The following is an 18,324-nucleotide window of genomic DNA, read 5'->3' as shown; positions in this document are numbered from 1 at the left end:
GCATAAGTATTTTTCAGTTTTAAACAGCTTTGTAAATCTTTCCACTGTTCCGGCGTGGCGGTTTTACTCAGTCCCTGTATTTAAACACTTTATTCCATGACGCCTTAACAGGAAATAATTTAACTACTTAACAAAAACAAAACAAAACTGGTTTGTCCTGTTTTTCAAGAATCCCTGAACAATGTTTATCATTCTTTGAGTGAAATCGAAAGTACAGGTAAAATGTAGAACAGATATACTGCTGCCATTAAACGAGCTGAGGGGACAGAATATTGGATTCCCTAGTAAATCAATAATCCGGTAAGTACTTTAAATATTCAAATTGTACGAGCATGTCGATGGATCTAGGATCCTGGTCAACTAAGACACTTGATTTTAAACACAATCTGCTGCTGTAAATCAACAACAGAAAGTTTTGTGTGTGCAAACTTTTATTTTTAAAGGGTTTTTTGTTCTATAGTCAGTCTTATTATGTTTTTAACACAACACTGAGCCAATGTTGAAGGTTTCACGACTCATCTCACGCTCTCAAGAATTGCTGCTAAAATCTCACTCATTGGCCCACATGTTTCTGTTTGTTAAACACAAAAGCGCACAGCCTTCAGCCAGCAGGAGCGTTTTCTGTCACCGTGACTAATCTCACGCATTGACGTTTTGAACACTTGAGAGCTCTGTGTCACATGGCAGCGCTGTTGTAATGGATGCTGTTGTTGTGTGATCAGTGTGTCTCGCTGTGGCTGTGCTTTGTGTGTCCAGGTCCACTGATCCGGATCAGGACTCCTCTGTCAGCTGCTGAGGAGGGGAGCTGCCTCTGAGATGAGTCTCTCTGGGGAGCCTGAGGCTGGTGATGGAGTTATGGGCCCTGAGACCAAGAGGTGAGAGGAGATGTGAGGGGCAGAGTGTCTCTGAATATATAAGGGTATCTGTCAGTCTGATAGAGCATCTGCAGGGCCTTGAAAAGTATTCCCCCCCAACAGTTTTTCACCAGTTTGTTTCAGAATTTGAAATAGATTAAATTAGGTTTTTTCCCCACTGATCTTCAAAGTCTTGAGCACCATGTCAAATCAAAAGAAAAATCCCAGAAGTTTTCAACAATTTACTACAAGTTAGAAAAGGAAATTATCAAATCAAAAAAGGTATTTATACCCTTTGTAATTGCAAGCCTAACATTTTCTCAGGTGCGATATTGTAACAAGGTGGGGGACACTGCTGTTGTACCCTTGAGCAACGTACTTTACCTAGATTGCTCCAGTAAATGCCCAGCTGTATAAATAGGTAAAATATAAAAATATTGTGATATACTGTAACAATTGTAAGTCACCCTGGATAAGGGTGTCTGCTAAGAAATTGAGTAAAAACAAAGGACTGCCGTGGCGGGGAACCCAGGTGCAGAGTGAGAGGTGGTCTGGAACAGGCTGGGGTCAATGCCGGCAAACAGTAATGTCCAGGGAAATCCAGAAATCATGGTCGATAAGGCAAGCAGGGGCTCAGGCAAACAGGTTGGTATGGAGAATCCGGGAATCGGTGGTCAAAGTACATGTGGAGGTTGTAAACAGGCAATCAATAACAAATTAGAAATGCAACAGGAACATAAGAAAGTTTACAAACGAGAGGAGGCCATTTGACCGGTTTGGTTTGGTGTCCATTAATAACTGAGTGATCCAAGGATCCTATCCAGTCTGTTTTTAAATGTTCCCAAACTTTCAGCTTCTACCACATCGCTGGGGAGTTTGTTCAGATTGTGACGCCTCTCTGTGTGAAGAAGTGTCTCCTGTTTTCTGTCTTGAATGCCTTGGAGCCCAATTTCCATTTGTGTCCCCGGGTGCGTGTGTCCCTGCTGTTCTGGAAAAGCTCCTCTGGTTTGATGTGCTCAATGCCTTTCATGATTTTGAAGAACAAAGACAAGAATTTACAGTGAATGGAAGTTACAGAGGGGTTTATGTGTGTGTAGTAGAGGGCAGTGAAGGAGAGTGCTGGGCCAGTGGGAGTTTAAGGATGAAAGAACAAGTGCACATGGTGCCGAGGAATGTTAAGTGGCTGATTGCTGGGGAATGTGAGGGTATAGTAATCCACTCATGATGACCTCTGGTGGAGAGCTTGTGAATTGCGGGATGTGTGGGATACAACAGTGACAAATAGTTAGGTCCATAAATATTTGGACAGTGCACAATTGTCATAATTTTGGCTCTGTATGCCACCACAATGGATTTGAAAGGAAACAATCAAGATGTGCTTGAAGTGTAAACTTTCATCTTTAACTTGAGGGTAGTTACATCCAAATTGGTTTAAAGGTTGGGAGGGGGGTTAAATGCAGAACAGAGGGAAGCAGGAGACAGGGCTGTGTAGTGCTGGTCCTATGGGAGCAGAGTGTTCATGGTGCAAGTGCACATGGAGCTGGGGCATGTTAATTGGATGATTGCTCATGATGCTGGGGAATGTGAGAGACAGGGTTAGAATGCAGGTGATGATGACTTCTGGAGGCGATCAATATGAGTGAAGAATTTCCTTGGGATTATGAGATGAATTGAACTAAACTGAAAAAGTGAATAAAGTTCAGAAAATCTGCACTGTGTCTTAAGCTGAGGGAACACCGGTGTACAATTACCTAGAGGACGTGGAATGAGACGCGTTGCTCCTACATTTGTGCTTCTGCTTTCAGAGGACAGAAGTCTACATTGTGTAGAGAGTGTAGATTGAACGCTGATGGGTAGACATGAGACCATTATATTATTAACAATTCAGTATTGAATAGTATACTCCATGTCTTTGTTTCTTCATTATTAGGCTACCATTATAATAATAATTCCTATTATTGAGCAATTAAACGTGTTAATGAACCTAACTGTTAATAGGAAGCAGTTTCAAACTGTGTTTTCTACAGTACCATCATTCAACAAGGTAAGAATGAGTTATCGTTGTGCACCATGTGTTCTCCTAGGATATACACAAGTTATATACACAGACAAACAGAGACATCATCAGCAATACAAAGTTGGAACTTAAAATAAGTTTTATAGTTCGACTAAACTCTAGTTTATTTTCCATAGATGCAATAGAGATGTGCGCTGTTTCTTGTGCCGTTGTTGTTAAAAATGTATGTGTCGATATAAATCCGAGCTCCACGTTAAGTTAATTAATACATACAAAACACATTCTGTCCAATCAGTGTCAGTTCAACTTAATTATGATTAAATGTTACTGGTAGTAATAAGGACAACAACAACAATAATAAGTACATTTGAAGATGCTTTTATATGTATTGAACACAGCACAACTCAGCTCAATGGCCCATTGAGTTTGTTTTGCCGTGTATTTCTGACGGGCTTCTGGACAGCTGCGCTCCTTGCAAAACTGACAATATCTCTTGAACAGTTATTTGTAAACATCTGTGTGTTTTGGTATTTTAAATAGAACATTATGGGGATTCATATATATAATTTTTGTAAGTGTTTATAAATTAATTTTGAAAACAATATTGTTTTGAAAATAAAAATAGTAGGCCCATCTGTATAACTTAAGTTTCTTAGCTAATGCACATTTCTGTATTAATTTTCAAAATAAAAGAATGAAAGAAAGAATGAAAAATGTAAAAGTCTTTCATTTCTTGTGATATCTAGGTTTCATATGATCATTATATTTATGTAAACTTTAGTAATTTGCTGCACAATACCAAGCACTGTGATTTGTGTGAGCTGTAGTCCTGATGTGCGCTGTCAGCTGAGTTTTCTTTTATTATTATTTTACTTTTTTTTGACCGTTTTGTTTTCATTGCATGTTTTAATCTGTATACATTTTGTTGTTGAAAAGAGAGTCTTATCTGTCCAAACTGAGTTGCTCAAAAATGTAGAATCCTCATCATTTTTACAACAGAAATGAACACAACACCTGTATCCAAAAATGTGAAAACGTTGTGGCAACACGTGAGTGAAGTGGGATGGGGCACCTGTTAACCTGTTGTACAGCCTATTTTTAGCAAGAACAGCAATGCAAGTGATCCTGTCTGTCTTCAATGTTGTGCTTCATGTGACAGATTGAAGTGGTCAGTCCGGTTTACAGCAGCAGTGCTTCACATTGTTATCACGGTTATGACGGTATTGTTATCCTCTCATTTGAACCGATTGTCTAGCTGTGTAGACAGAGTTAAATGAAGGCCTGTGTCCATGTGTGTTCGCAGGGTCCCACTGCAGAGAGCAGAGTCACCGGTGCCCAGCTGTGTGTCCATGAGGAGTGAGGACTCAATGGATAGCCAAATTTCCTCCACACAAGACCCCTTCCCCCCTGACCCAAGGTGAGGTTACAGTTTATATTGCACATCCATCTCTACCAGCACTGAGAGATGGGAGTGTGTTCAGGGCACTATGTGTTGCACTGTTGCTCATTTGTCAGAAATGAAAATATCAGTGGGTATTGTGTGTGTGGCTTCATGATCTGCATACAAGACTCAGAATAACAGTGTTGTCACTGATGATCCTGTGGCACTTATACAACTCTCCAAAACTACATTGTTCTAGTCTTGATTGGGGATATAATTTAAAATTAGGGCTGTCAAATGACTATTTTAATCATAATTAATCACAATTTGTCAATGATTAATCACCCATTTTATTGCATGTTAAAATGACTACCTTGACAAGCAGCCAGGAACGTAGAGAACTCAAGTGCGGGACGAAGCAGGTAATGGAGGCAACAAAAGAGTAGTTGTAGGTATAGTAGGTATAGTTGCATACAAAGGGTCGGTCAGTCGGTCAGTCAGTCAGTCAGTCAGGCAGGCAGGCAGGCAGGCAGGCAAACAAGAAGTCAGAGGACAATCCAGAGGTCAGAGTATATAGAACTAGCAAAGGTCAAGCACACAGGCATATCATCAGCAGGAATAACACACCACAATGTTACTGGAAACAAACAAGACTGAGCATTGATGAATTGCACTAACAGGGGGTTTAAATGCAGAGCAGAGGGAAGCAGTGTACATGGTGCTGAGGCATGTTAATTGGATGATTGCTCATGATGCTGGGGAGTGTGAGAGACAGGGTTAGAATGACTTCTGGAGGCGATCAATATGAGTGAAGTATTTCCTTGAGATCATGCAGTTAGATCATAGGATGAATTGAACTAAACTGAAAAAGTGAATAAAGTTTAAAGACAATCTGCACTGCATCTTAAGCTGAGGGGACACCAGTGTACAAATGCCCCCCACTTACAATAGCAAGGCTGGCTGCTCTACTAGTGCATCTAGGCCATATATCTACTTGCACAATATATGGCGCAGGCAATCAAGCAGCTTGTGTGCCTTCCACGCATTAACGTGGCAGTTAACCCCTGATCCTGCAGACCACTGAATAACACACAGCTGGCTAGTCATCTGAATAGCCACAGCTGGACATAACAGTATAAACATCATGGCAGCAGGAACATTCATGCTGCCTCCGTGCAGCACAGGAAAAATCATGTTCACTGAACGGTATAGTGCATCCAGCTCCACTGTGCTGTACTAACCACTATACACATTGCGGGGTGCAGGAAGCAAATCATGCACCACCACTGTTAAGGTACAACGCTTCAGTTGAAGCAACCCTTCGGGTCCCAGTGAATCAGACACCCCAGTCAGCTCTTCCAGCAACAGTGGAGACTTTTCAGCAGGAGATGAGTGCTTGGGAAGGAAAGTCACCAACACTGAAGTCAAATCGTTTCTCTTCAGTTTATTGAAAAGTTTCACACAGTCTTTTATAGATTTACAAGCAGTATTTCACAGGAGTTTCGGGGCTGTCCCGAACCTGGATGATATTTACTTTGTAATTAGTTCAAGCATGGAGTCGTTGATATCAGGGACACAGTACACAGCATGGGAAACAAAATTTCATAAGGTATTCTTTGTAATTAGTACAGAAAGGGAGGCAATGATATTAAGGACGCAGTACACACTGTGCTGAGAAAAACATGTTATGGATAGTTTCGGCTTGCTACTCAAAGAACGGTCACGGCAGCAGAAAATGTTTCCATCTACCGCACAAATAAGTCTTAGCAAAGAAAAAATAATATGTGCAAGTTTTAACTAGTAACTTACTGGAAAGTTTCTTATATTTTCTAATAACCATGTGACACGGGAGCAGTTGTCACCTATTAGCACAGCTGATGCAAGACAAGAGCAGGCTCTACCATGACAATCAAACCATAAACATTGCGGTGTGCAGGAACACCGTTCATGCATTCTTCGCATAACATGGGAGCATTGGCCGCTTGCTCCACTAGCCCAGCTAGGAGTGAGGCAACACCAGATCTACAATGTTGTACAAATGAAAAACAATATATATCGCGTGGCAGCAGGAAAATTCTTGCTGCCTCCGCGCAGCACAGGAGCATCCTACTTAACTGAACAGTACAGAGTGGAGAGCTCCACTGTGCTGACAACTTAAATGTCATACAAATGGACTATATGCACATGGGGCGCAGGAACCAACTAATGTGCCAGCACAGGAGCAGTTGAAGCCTGCTGATTAGACCAGCTAACGCAGGGCGACATTAGCCCTACTGTGCAGACTAATGAACTATGTACACAGCGGAACACAAGAGACTGCTCAAGTGCTTACCGCTGAGGACAACAGCAGTGGTCTCTTGCTCTATGGCACACAGCCAGAATGGGCTACAGACCTGCTGACCAAGGAACTATATACACATCAAGGCAGCAAGAACAACTCAAGTGCCATCTGGGAACTGCGGCAGTGAGCACCAGTCTACATAAGCTAGAATGGAGCCACAGTCCATCTGTTTACACATGCTGTATATAGCGGGGTAAAGTCCAGACACATGCACCACCGCAACACAATGCATAATGAACTAACTATATACAGGGCGGCCTCATAAAGCAACGTACCTGGAGGTATGACAGACCCTGAGAACACATCGACAGGGCTGTCAGTAAATCCAGGAGCAGCTTGCACGGGTGCTCGACTGCAAGGCATAGTCCGGTGGAAGGGAAGTTCAAGTAGCTCCATCAGGATGCACTTAACAGGGGCAGACTGGGAGAGGAAAGGCAGGAGCCAAAGCCAGTAGGCTACTGGGGCTCGACTGCAGCCAACGCCAGATTCCCAATGGAAGGGGCCAGTCTCGTCACGTCCAACCTGAAGAACTGGGCAACTGTAAGTGGCGAGACCCAAGCTGCAGCTACACAAATGTCTGCCAAGGGGGCGCCTTGAAAAAGGGTCCACGATGTGGCAACGCCTTGAGTCGAATATACCACCAGGTATTCAGGCACCAGGGTCCCAGTGGACTCGTAGGCCATGGTAATGGTGTCCACAATCAAATGTGAGAGGCGCTGCTTTGAAAGCACCTGGCGTGTCCATGCTCCATAAGACACAAACAATTGGTCTGAGCGCCAAATGTCCTTAGTGCATTACAAATAGCACCTGAGGGCCCGCACAGGGCAGAGCAGGTGAAGCCAACTCTCTTGCTCTGAAGCGAAGGGTGGAGGATGAAAAGCCATTAACTCAATAAGCCTGTTGACATGGAATGAAGACAGCACTATCGTAAGGAATGCAGAGTTAGGCCGTAGCGTGACCCTGGGGCCATCTCCCGCAAAACAGACACACGATGGGTGTACGGACAGGGCGTGCAACTCACTCACGCGTTTTGCAGAGGTGATTGCCAGCAAAAACGCAGTCTTAAGTAACACCAGCTTCAGCTTCAGCTCAGCGTCCAACACTACATCAAGACGCCATGCGGGCAGTGAAGGGGTGCAAGGAGGCCGCAGCCGTCAAGCTCCTTTTAGAAACTGCACAGCAAAGAAATGAGACCCAGGAGGTTTGCCATCAATCCAGATATGACATGTGGAGATGGCTGCCAGATACACTTTGAGTGTGGACGAGGACTTGTCCTGGTCAAACAGCTCCTGTAGAAATTGTAATATGACCCCGATGGGGCAATTAATTGAGTCTTGACTGCCGTCTTGGCACCAGATGCCAAACGTCTGCCAGCGGTAGGAATACTGCGACCTCGTAGAGGGAGCTCTCGTCAACTGAATAGTGGCTACCACTGTGTCTGACAGACCCCAGGCAATTAATTGCTCCCGCTTAGGGGCCAGGCCCAGAGCTGGAGGAGGCCAAGATTGGGGTGAAAAGTGTGCCCTGCACCTGCCAAGGCTCTCCGTGGAGGAGGGCGATCAGGTCTGCAAACCGAAATCTGCGAGGCCACCGTGGGTCTATCAGCAGAACTATTGCTCGTTCTCTCCTGACCTTCTCCAGGACCACCGGGAGAAGGGGGAACCTATCACAAGCGGGTGGAGGCCCCATTCCGAGACTGGGGGCCTCCCAGAGAGAGGAGGTCCACCACCGTGTTGAACAGGCCTGGGAGGTGAACTGCTCAGATGGAGCGGAATCATGGCAGAAGCAGAAGCAGAAGCAGACGGCGTGCTAGACCGTACAGTCTGTGCGATCGGAGACTGGAGACCTCCTCAACCATTGATATAGGCAACCACCGCTGTGTTGTCCGACCGAACCAGCACAAGTCTGTCCCGTAGGACCAGCAGGAAATGAGACAGTCCAAGGAGTACTGCTCATAACTCCAGGATGTTGATATGGAGGGCCCATGCGGGCTCCGTCCACCTGTCTCGGACTCAACATCCGTTGCAGACTGCTCCCCAACCTTGCTTGTGTAGCCGATGCAGGTCAGAGCTCCCTGCCTGGGACTCGAACCGCGCACCACCGGTGCCCCTCCAGGCGCTCCACACTGCAGCAGCTCCAGCGCAGTACAGTACAGTACGCTAAAAGGCCGGGCCACCTTCCACGGGAGGCTAAACACTGTACTACTTTTTACTGAGGGGTTACGTCACTTTGTAACGGGCTCATTCTAACACAAATGAGCCACGTTACACTTGGAGGCGTCTGTCATCATGACTGCTAGGTGGTAGACTGGCCCCAGGGGCACACCGAGGGTCAAATTGTGAGGGCTCAGCCACCAACGGAGCGCTTTCCAACAGGCCAGAGTGACTGTGACTCGGCATGCTTAATCGCAGCGAGGATGCATCTGTAATGACTCGAACCACCACTGCAGCGTCCTCAATCAGAAGAGGCTGAGGGGGAGGGTCTGTGATGCTACCGCTAGGAGGCCCAGCAGCCTCTGGCCAGGGGACACCCTGATGCGAACTCTGTCAGAAGAGGGAGAGACATGCGTGTATAGAGGCAAATCTCTCTAAAGACATAGACCCCCTGGCAATGCAAGGGGTCGAACACGATGTCCATGCACTTGGAAAAAGTGCATTGGGCTAGCGACAGGCTGAAGGGAGCAACGGCAAATTCCAACGCTTGGCCCTCGTTGGCGAATCGGAGGAACTTTCTGTGTACCTCTGCAATAGGGATGTGAAAGTAAGCGACTTTCAGATCCACCGTAATGAACCAATCACCGGGCCTGATGGCCTGGGATTAGAATCCCCCATGCTGCCCCAGTGGGGGTGCTTCGCAAATTGCTTCTCCAGGAGAGTGGCAATTTTGACGCAAAGTGCCACACACTACAATGGGTCCCTCATTTGCGGCCACCCCACGGCTCAAAAGGGAGGTGGATGGGCCTGAAACTACAGGGAGTAACCAACAGTTATAGTTTGGAGTTGCTGGGAGGTCTATGCATGGGCCAGAGACTGCTGGAATGTCACAGGGCCGAAGCGCAGGAGGGGAAGGGGCCTGAGGTTAGCCAGCCGTCCTCCTGACACATGTCATGCCGGACCGCCGGGGAACAAAACGTAAGGACTGGTGCCGAGCTGCTGTGGGGGGTGCCTGCCTGCCAGGTTCAAAGATCCACAGATCCTGCTGCCCAGGAGCCGAGGTTGGGAGACATCGAGCTCCTGAAGGGTGCCTGTGAGGCTGGGCCGAGGGTGTAATAAGGTAGACCCTGGCTTGCTGCAGGAACTGTTCCCCCTCCTGGGGAGTGCGCGTCAGCATCTCCTCCATGGAGGGGCCAAAAGTAAAGCCCGGCGATATGGGCACATCTATGAGGCAGGTCATGTTCGTGACAGGCACCCGTCTTGCCTGTGACAGCCAGAGCTGTAAGCGAGCTGCCACAATGGCTGCCAAGGAGCATCCATTTGCCTTCGCACTGTGACGCATCACATTGACCAGCAGGTCGACCACCACCGCTATCTCTCTGATAGGGGGCGGGGCCTGCACTGGCTGGGTCCGAGGCCTCAGCCAGCTGGGCCAGGTGTAGGGCCAGCAGGCTTTCAGTGTTACACAGGTGAACCGCTTGGGCTCCAGCCTCGTAGGCCCTCTGATATTGTCAGGACAGGCCAAGTCACATGACTCCGCGGGGTTAAGGAGACCAGAGCAGCGATGGTGGAGTTCACTCAGGGGAAGCCCACCAGGCCTGCTTCAGCCACACCCTGGGTTCTGGCATAGGCCTCCCCTGCCTGAGCCTGGGCTGGGGCCGTTGCTGGACGGTCCCAGTTGGCTCTCAGGTCGTCCAGACGGTCATCCCCCGTCTGTTCATAATGAACAGAATTCAAAGTGGAGAGAACAATGTCCAGAGGATATGCCCTGTACAACTGCCTGTCGCTAGCTCGATAAATCTAATTTGCTCGGTCTCCATACTATTATTAATATAAAACATACTACAGTTTGTATAAAACATTCATACCGGCTCTTCAACTTTTAGCAACATGTAGACTGGTGTCCCTTCAGCTTCATAGACTTTTAAAGGCATAGAGTCAGTATAAGAACTAAAACGTTAGAAGTGCAGGTCGCCTGTTTCTTCTCACTGAGCCAGTCGCTCAGACAAACTAGTCTTAATATTTTCAGAACATAATGCAGCTCTTACTTACTTGGAGCTGCTGCTCCTGGTTTCAAAAGACTGCAGCAAACCCAGCTGTTCTGAAGCATATGGTGTAGTTTCCACTGTGCATTGTGTCAAGACTCCTCAGTTTGCACGTGGGGGGAAGGTGATTTGATTTGGCTTATTCTCTTGGCTACAGGAATGACAGCCTGAAGCCTAACCCCAAAAAGTGCGAAACGGCTCCCTGTGCCACCTACGCAGAATTTAGGAGCAAAGTCTAGCTTGAATGTCTGGGATGTCAGATTGGATGTAATTTTTGGTAAGCTTCGGATGACCGACGTCCAAGAATTCATCAGGTGATCTGGTATTCCTTTGTGTGCCGCCGAAGAAGATGGATATTTCATTAAGATGATGAACTCATGTCGAGTTATTATGCATCCATTTTATCATTGAACGAGTGACTCCTGGAAGTAATGGAGTTGCATGAAAGGGGTGAGAGGTCTCATTGGGAATGAGTCGAGTTTGGTTTGAAATTTTCTGCTGGGTCCATTTCATTTGTTTAAAGGCTAAATTAGGAATTCATGGGGTAAGGAAGGAAGCCTTGAATGTGGAGGCGGAAGAAGGGGTTGAAAAGCTATCGAGGCACTGAATGGGACAGTCTCGGGAACAGAGAGGCTGGGAGGAACTGACTGATATTTAATAATAGAGTAAAGCAGAATAATTGTTATAGAGTGGACACAGGAGGCCAGATGGGAAAGTAGGCTGGGTGGGGCAAGGTAGGTGCGATGGAGGGCAGCATGGTGCGGGAGAGACTGTATACGAAAATGTGAAAACGCTGTGGCAACACGTGCACAAAGGCGTGTTGAATTGACACGGCAGTGGGATGGATTGGGGGGGCAACCTGTTAACCTGTTGCACAGCCTTTTTTTTAGCAAGAACAGCAATGCAAGTGATCCTGTCTGTCTGTGTTGGTATGAGAGTGTCAGCAGAGCCCAAAGTTGTGCTTCAAGTGACAGATTGAAAGGGTCAGCCTGGTTTACAGCAGCACGGTGGCCTTGCTGTTTTATTGAGGCCCTACATTGTTATCCTCTCATTTGAACCAATTGTCCAGCTGTGTAGACAGAGTTAAATGAAGGCCTGTGTCCATGTGTGTTCACAGGGTTTTACTGCAGAGAGCAAAGTCAAGGATGCCGAGCTGTGTGTCCATGAGGAGTGAAGACTCAATGGATAGCCAAATTTCCTCCACACAAGACCCCTTCCCCCCTGACCCAAGGTGAGGTTACAGTTTATATTGCACATCCATCTCTACCAGCACTGAGAGATGGGAGTGTGTTGCACTGTTGGTCATTTTTCAGACATGAGATGGGTATTGTGTGTGTGGATCTATATACAAGACACAGAATAACAGTGTTGTCACTGATGATCCTGTGGCACTTATACAACTCTCCAACACTACATTGTTCTTGTCTTGATTGGGGATCTCATTTAAAATTAGGCCTGTCAAATTATTAATTATTTTAATCGTAATGAATCACAATTCGTCAATGATTAATCATGATTAATCACCTATATCATTGCATGTCAAAATGACATGAAACATTTACATTAGATGTGTGTAATGACTGCCTTGACAAGCAGCCAGGGACATAGAGAACTCAAGTGCGGGACGAACCAGGTAATGGAGGCATGGAAAGAAGCTTCATTGGGTTAGCAGGCAAAGGGGTGGTCGGTCAGGTGAACAAGAAGTCAGAGGACAATCCAGAGGTCAGAGTATTAGTGATGTTATGTTCAATACAGAAGTCTCAAAGCATGTGTTGAGTATGTAGGGCACTCCCGCCTCAAGGCTTGTATTGTTTTCAGAGAAGTACGTGACTGATGACAAACAAGGCCTCACTTTCTGTAGAACCACATGATCGGTTTGCGTTGAGTGTCAGGTTGTATATTGTCACGGGTGTCCGGTACACCAGACTGGAGAACCCAGGCGCAGAGAGAAGGAGAAGTATCGAGACAGGCGAGGGTCTAGGGCAGGCAAACAGGATCCAAAGAGACAGGCAAGAGAGTAGTCAAAAGGCAGGCGATGAGTCAGGCGAATGAGCAAACAGGTCCTTAGGGAAAATCCAAGAGGCGGTGGTTGAGGAATCAAACAAGAGTCGAGAACAAGGAGCAAGAAGAGATATCTGGAATACTTACAATTGACTAAACAAGGAAGAACAAATTGCACATTGCTTTGTGGAGATGCAGGGGTTTAAATAGAGACCTAGGTGAAGCAGAGGACAGGGATGAGGTGCGGGGCCAATAATGTTGAAGATAGAAGATAGCATGTGCACATGGTTCTGTGGAATGTAACTGAAGTGATTGATGCAAATGGAATGGACAGAATGGTTTGGGACATAACGACCTCTGGTGGTGAACAGGGGAATGGGTGAATGAGGATGACACAGATATAAGTAAATGAAACCCCCCTTACTTTGTGGGTTGTCATGGATTGGTTGTTGCAAAAAGAGTGCCGAGTGCCGTTATTGAAGATACTTAAGTTTTTTGGAGGAGTGTTGTTTGTAGTATATTTTTGGAGGAAATAATTCAGATTCAGAATCACCAACATACAAGATGTACCAGGAATTTGTCTTGGTGCAGGTGTCAACATTAAATTATAGTAACATAAGGAAGAAATATAAGAAGAATATATAATATACAAAACACAATGATAAATACAAGAAGGATCAAATGAAAGATATGTGCAATAAAAAGTTTGAATTATAAATATCAGGGATATGTACACCTGGAGTGCAAATTGAGTGTTATGTACAGTTAGATATAGATATCAGCAGTGGCATATTTAGTGGGGTGGGCCTTTTAGTGAAGTATTTCCATGGGATTTTGCAGTTACATCATGAGATGAACTCACCTGAAAAAGTGAATAAAGTTCACCGGGGACACCATTGTAAATTACCTAGAGAACGTGGAATGAGACTCGCTGCTCCTACATTTGTGCTTCAGAGGACAGCAGTCTACATTGTGTAGAAAGTGCAGATTGAATGCTTATGGGTAGACATTAGACCATTATATTATTAACAATTAAATATTGAATATGTATACTCAATGTTTCTCTTTATTTAGTAATAATTTTATAATTTTATAAAATATATAATATTAATTTAGTAATTAATATTATTGAGCAATTAAATGTGTTAATGAACCTAACTGTTAATAGGAAGAAGTTTAAAACCATGTATTCTACAGTACTATCATTAAACAAGGCAATAAATTAGATATTAGTCACGCACCATGTGTTCTCCTAGGATAAACACAAGTTATATACACAAACAGACATAATCACAATTCAAAGTAGGAACTTAAAATATGTTTTATAGTTCAACTAAACTATAGTTTACTTTCCATAGATGCAATAGAGATGCAATAGAGATGCAGTGCTGATCTTGTCAATTTGATGAAGATCGAAAAGATATCTATAATGAAAACATGGCCATAACACTTCCACAATACTATAAAAACTGGTCTGTGCACACATTATTAAATTGTGGGACTGACACCAGGCCCAGAGTGGCAATCGAGAGAATCGGGAGAATTCCCGGTGGGCTTCTCTGCCCGGTCATAAATTGGGCCGGAAGACTCGCCTGCTTTCTCTTCCACACAGAAAAACGCGTATGTGTTAAGTTACTGTTTGACTGATAACTAAGCTAATTACACTGGATTTGAATTTAAATCAGCGCATGATCAGACCGTGCATTAAAAAGTGCCGTTATCTTTCAAGTCAGAAGCACTGCCCAAGGGGGAGGGGTTTCTGCACACTTCCGCGGGAACCTGATCGAAACGTCACTCTATCAAAGCTGCCATCGGCCCCTGCGCTCATCACTCAGAACAGGTCCCTTCCCATTTTTTGTTCTATAAAACGTGACATCCGCGCAGGTTCGTCCTCTTTTGCCTCTTCGCTGGACTCAGGAACGTGAGCTCTCTGTGTCTGTGTTTGTAATAAACATTCAAACTGCGTATTTCGGCTGGCTGGCTCACTTCATAGTGTTGTTCACCACCGTTTTCGCTACACATCATCTCTGTCTTGTGTGTGTTTAGTTATTATTGATAGCTAATCCCGATTCTGTCCCGTCCGCGCACCGGAGGTCCGGCTGCGCTTTCGGTTTCAGTTTCATTCACAAGAAGAGCCTTTTAAAAATAATAGTCGTGTTTATATAGTGCTATATATATTCTGACTGCCTCCTCCCTTGCGACGGTTTTGTTTTACAGTAACCCCTCCCCCTTGGGCAGTGCTTCCGACTTGAAAGATAACGATAGGTTGCGAATGCAACCCCGGTTATCTGAAAAAGGAAGCACTGCCCAAGGGTTGCAAGGTCGCGCGGGAGTCCAGGCTCCCGGCAAAAGAGGACGAACCTTAGTCACGTTTTATAGAACAGGAAGTGGGAAGGGACCTGTTCTGAGTGACAAGCACAGGGGCCAATGGCAGCTTTGATAGAGTGACGACCGGGTTCCCGCGGAAGTGCACAGAAACCCCCTCCCCCTTGCGCTCTCTCTCTTTCTCAAACTAGCGTGTGTACCCATGTCGTTGCCAATGCTGTGGCGTGAGTTAATAATAATAATAATCATCATAATAATAATAATAATAAATAATAGTGCAAAAAGCATATTTCAATGCAATACTTAGTTTTTTTAATGCAAACCATCATTTTTTTTTTTCATAATGTAACAGTTGGACTCTTTGTAGCAGAAAACTCAGTATGTGATTTGTTATTCATATTTATGCCATATTTATATTATTCACATTTCTTGTTGAAACATGTCAGAAATAAATATAACAGGATAGTAAGAACAGATCTGTCACTTCATTTATCCAGGTTCCACCATGGTGGAACCGATGGCCCAATGAGTTCGTTTTGCCGTGTATTTCTGACGGGCTTCTAGACAGCTGCGCTCCTTGCAAAACTGATAATATCTCTTGAACAGTTATTTGTAAACATCTGTGGTTTTTTGTATTTTAAATAGAACATTATGGGGATTCATACAGTGAGGAAAAAAGTATTTGATCCCCTGCTGATTTTGTATGTTTGCCCACTGACAAAGAAATGATCAGTCTATAATTTTAATGGTAGGTGTATTTTAAAAGTATTTTAACAGAATAACAACAAAAAAATCCAGCAAAACGCATTTCAAAAAAGTTATAAATTGATTTGCATGTTAATGAGGGAAATAAGTATTTGATCCCCTATCAATCAGTAAGATTTCTGGCTCCCAGGTGTCTTTTATACAGGTAACGAGCTGAGATTAGGAGCACTCTCTTAAAGGGACTCTACTAATCTCAGCTCGTTACCTGTATTAAAGACACCTGTCCACAGAAGCAATCAATCAATCAGATTCCAAACTCTCCACCATGGCCAAGACCAAAGAGCTGTCCAAGGATGTCAGGGACAAGATTGTAGACCTACACAAGGCTGGAATGGGCTACAAGACCATCGCCAAGCAGCTTGGTGAGAAGGTGACAACAGTTGGTGCGATTATTCGCAAATGGAAGAAACACAAAATAACTGTCAGTCTCCCTCGGTCTGGGGCTCCATGCAAGATCTCACCTCGTGGAGTTTCAATGATCATGAGAACGGTGAGGAATCAGCCCAGAACTACACGGGAGGATCTTGTTAATGATCTCAAGGCAGCTGGGACCATAGCCACCAAGAAAACAATTGGTAACACACTACGCCATGAAGGACTGAAATCCTGCAGTGCCCGCAAGGCCCCCTGCTCAAGAAAGCACATGTACAGGCCCGTCTGAAGTTTGCCAATGAACATCTGAATGATTCAGAGGAGAACTGGGTGAAAGTGTTGTGGTCAGATGAAACCAAAATCGAGCTCTTTGGCATCAACTCAACTCGCCGTGTTTGGAGGAGGAGGAATGACCCCAAGAACACCATCCCCACCGTCAAACATGGAGGTGGAAACATTATGCTTTGGGGGTGTTTTTCTGGTAAGGGGACAGGACAACTGCACTGCATCAAAGGGATGATGGACGGGGCCATGTAGCATCAAATCTTGGGTGAGAACCTCCTTCCCTCAGCCAGGGCACTGAAAATGGGTTGTGGATGGGTATTCCAGCATGACAATGACCCAAAACACACAGCCAAGGCAACAAAGGAGTGGCTCAAGAAGAAGCACATTAAGGTCCTGGAGTGGCCTAGCCAGTCTCCAGCCTTAATCCCATAGAAAATCTGTGGAGGGAGCTGAAGGTTCGAGTTGCCAAACGTCAGCCTTGAAACCATAATGACTTGGAGAGGATCTGCAAAGAGGAGTGGGACAAAATCCCTCCTGAGATGTGTGCAAACCTGGTGGCCAACTACAAGAAACGTCTGACCTCTGTGATTGCCAACAAGGGTTTTGCCACCAAGTACTAAGTCGAAAGGGTCAAATACTTATTTCCCTCATTAACATGCAAATCAATTGATAACTTTTTTGAAATGTGTTTTTCTGGATTTTTTTGATGTTATTCTGTCTCTCACTGTTAAAATACACCTACCATTAAAATTATAGACGGATCATTTCTTTGTCAGTGGGCAAACGTACAAAATCAGCAGGGGATCAAATGCTTTTTTCCCTCACTGTATATATAATTTTTGTAAGTGTTTATACATTAATTTTGAAAACAATATTGTTTTGAAATTAAAAATAGTAGGCCCATCTGTATAACTTAAGTTTCTTAGCTAATGCACATTTCTGTATTAATTCTCAAAATAAAAGAATGAAAGAAAGAATGAAAAATGTAAAAGTCTTCCTTTTCTTGTGCATCTAGGTTTCATATGATCATTATTTATGTATTTATGTAAACTTAAGTAATTTGCTGCGCTATACCAAGCACTGTGATTTGTGGGAGAGCTGTAGTCCTCATGTGTGCTGTCAGCAGAGAGTTCATCCTTGTATTATTATTTTAATTATGTTTCACAATGTTGTTTTAATTGCATGTTTTCATTTGTATACATTTAGATGTTGAAAAGAGAGAGTCTTATCTGTCCAAACTGAGTTGCTCAAAAATGTAGAATCCTCATCATTTTTACAACAGAAATGAACATAACACGTGTAGACTGATGTCCCCTCAGCTTCATAGACTTTTATAGTGTCAGCATAGGATCTAAAACATTAGCAGGGCAGTATGGGGGACCAAACAGGCCATAGTTCATCAGATTGCTTGCATACTATATTGGTTTGTGTTGGTGCTGTATTGTTTATGTGCATACTACAATGGTTTGTGTGCGTACTATATCGGTCTTCTTGTATACTGTATTGGATCACAATTTTTCTTGCATACTATATATCGCTTTGTCTTCAACAAGACTGATTTATTGAGAAGTAGTTGTATTAATTTATACACTCACCTAAAGGATTATTAGGAACACCATACTAATACTGTGTTTGACCCCCTTTCGCCTTCAGAACTGCCTTAATTCTACCTGGCATTGATTCAACAAGGTGCTGAAAGCATTCTTTAGAAATGTTGGCCCATATTGATAGGATAGCATCTTGCAGTTGATGGAGATTTGTGGGATGCACATCCAGGGCACGAAG

At 44.4% G+C, this 18,324-nt stretch overlaps 1 protein-coding gene across 4 annotated transcripts in view; it reads left to right on the top strand.

Moving 5' to 3' along the window:
* The first annotated feature begins 212 nt into the window (after positions 1-212).
* LOC136751649 (GTPase IMAP family member 8) overlaps positions 213-18,324 on the top strand; it is a 39,940-nt gene continuing 21,828 nt past the window's right edge. For all 4 annotated transcript variants that reach the window (XR_010817043.1, XR_010817042.1, XM_066707430.1 and 1 more), the window contains exons 1-4: positions 213-300; positions 757-875; positions 4,175-4,288; positions 11,909-12,022. Coding sequence is in view for 2 of the 4 variants with exons in the window: in XM_066707430.1 (XP_066563527.1) it covers positions 817-875; positions 4,175-4,288; positions 11,909-12,022 (287 nt within the window). In the remaining 2 variants the exon portion in view is untranslated. The remainder of the gene's footprint in view (positions 301-756; positions 876-4,174; positions 4,289-11,908; positions 12,023-18,324) is intronic.

Source organism: Amia ocellicauda, chromosome 6, assembly GCF_036373705.1.
Source record: "Amia ocellicauda isolate fAmiCal2 chromosome 6, fAmiCal2.hap1, whole genome shotgun sequence".
Taxonomy (NCBI): domain Eukaryota; kingdom Metazoa; phylum Chordata; class Actinopteri; order Amiiformes; family Amiidae; genus Amia; species Amia ocellicauda.
Note: the sequence above shows the minus strand (reverse complement) of the source record. Positions and strands in the feature narration are given on the sequence as shown.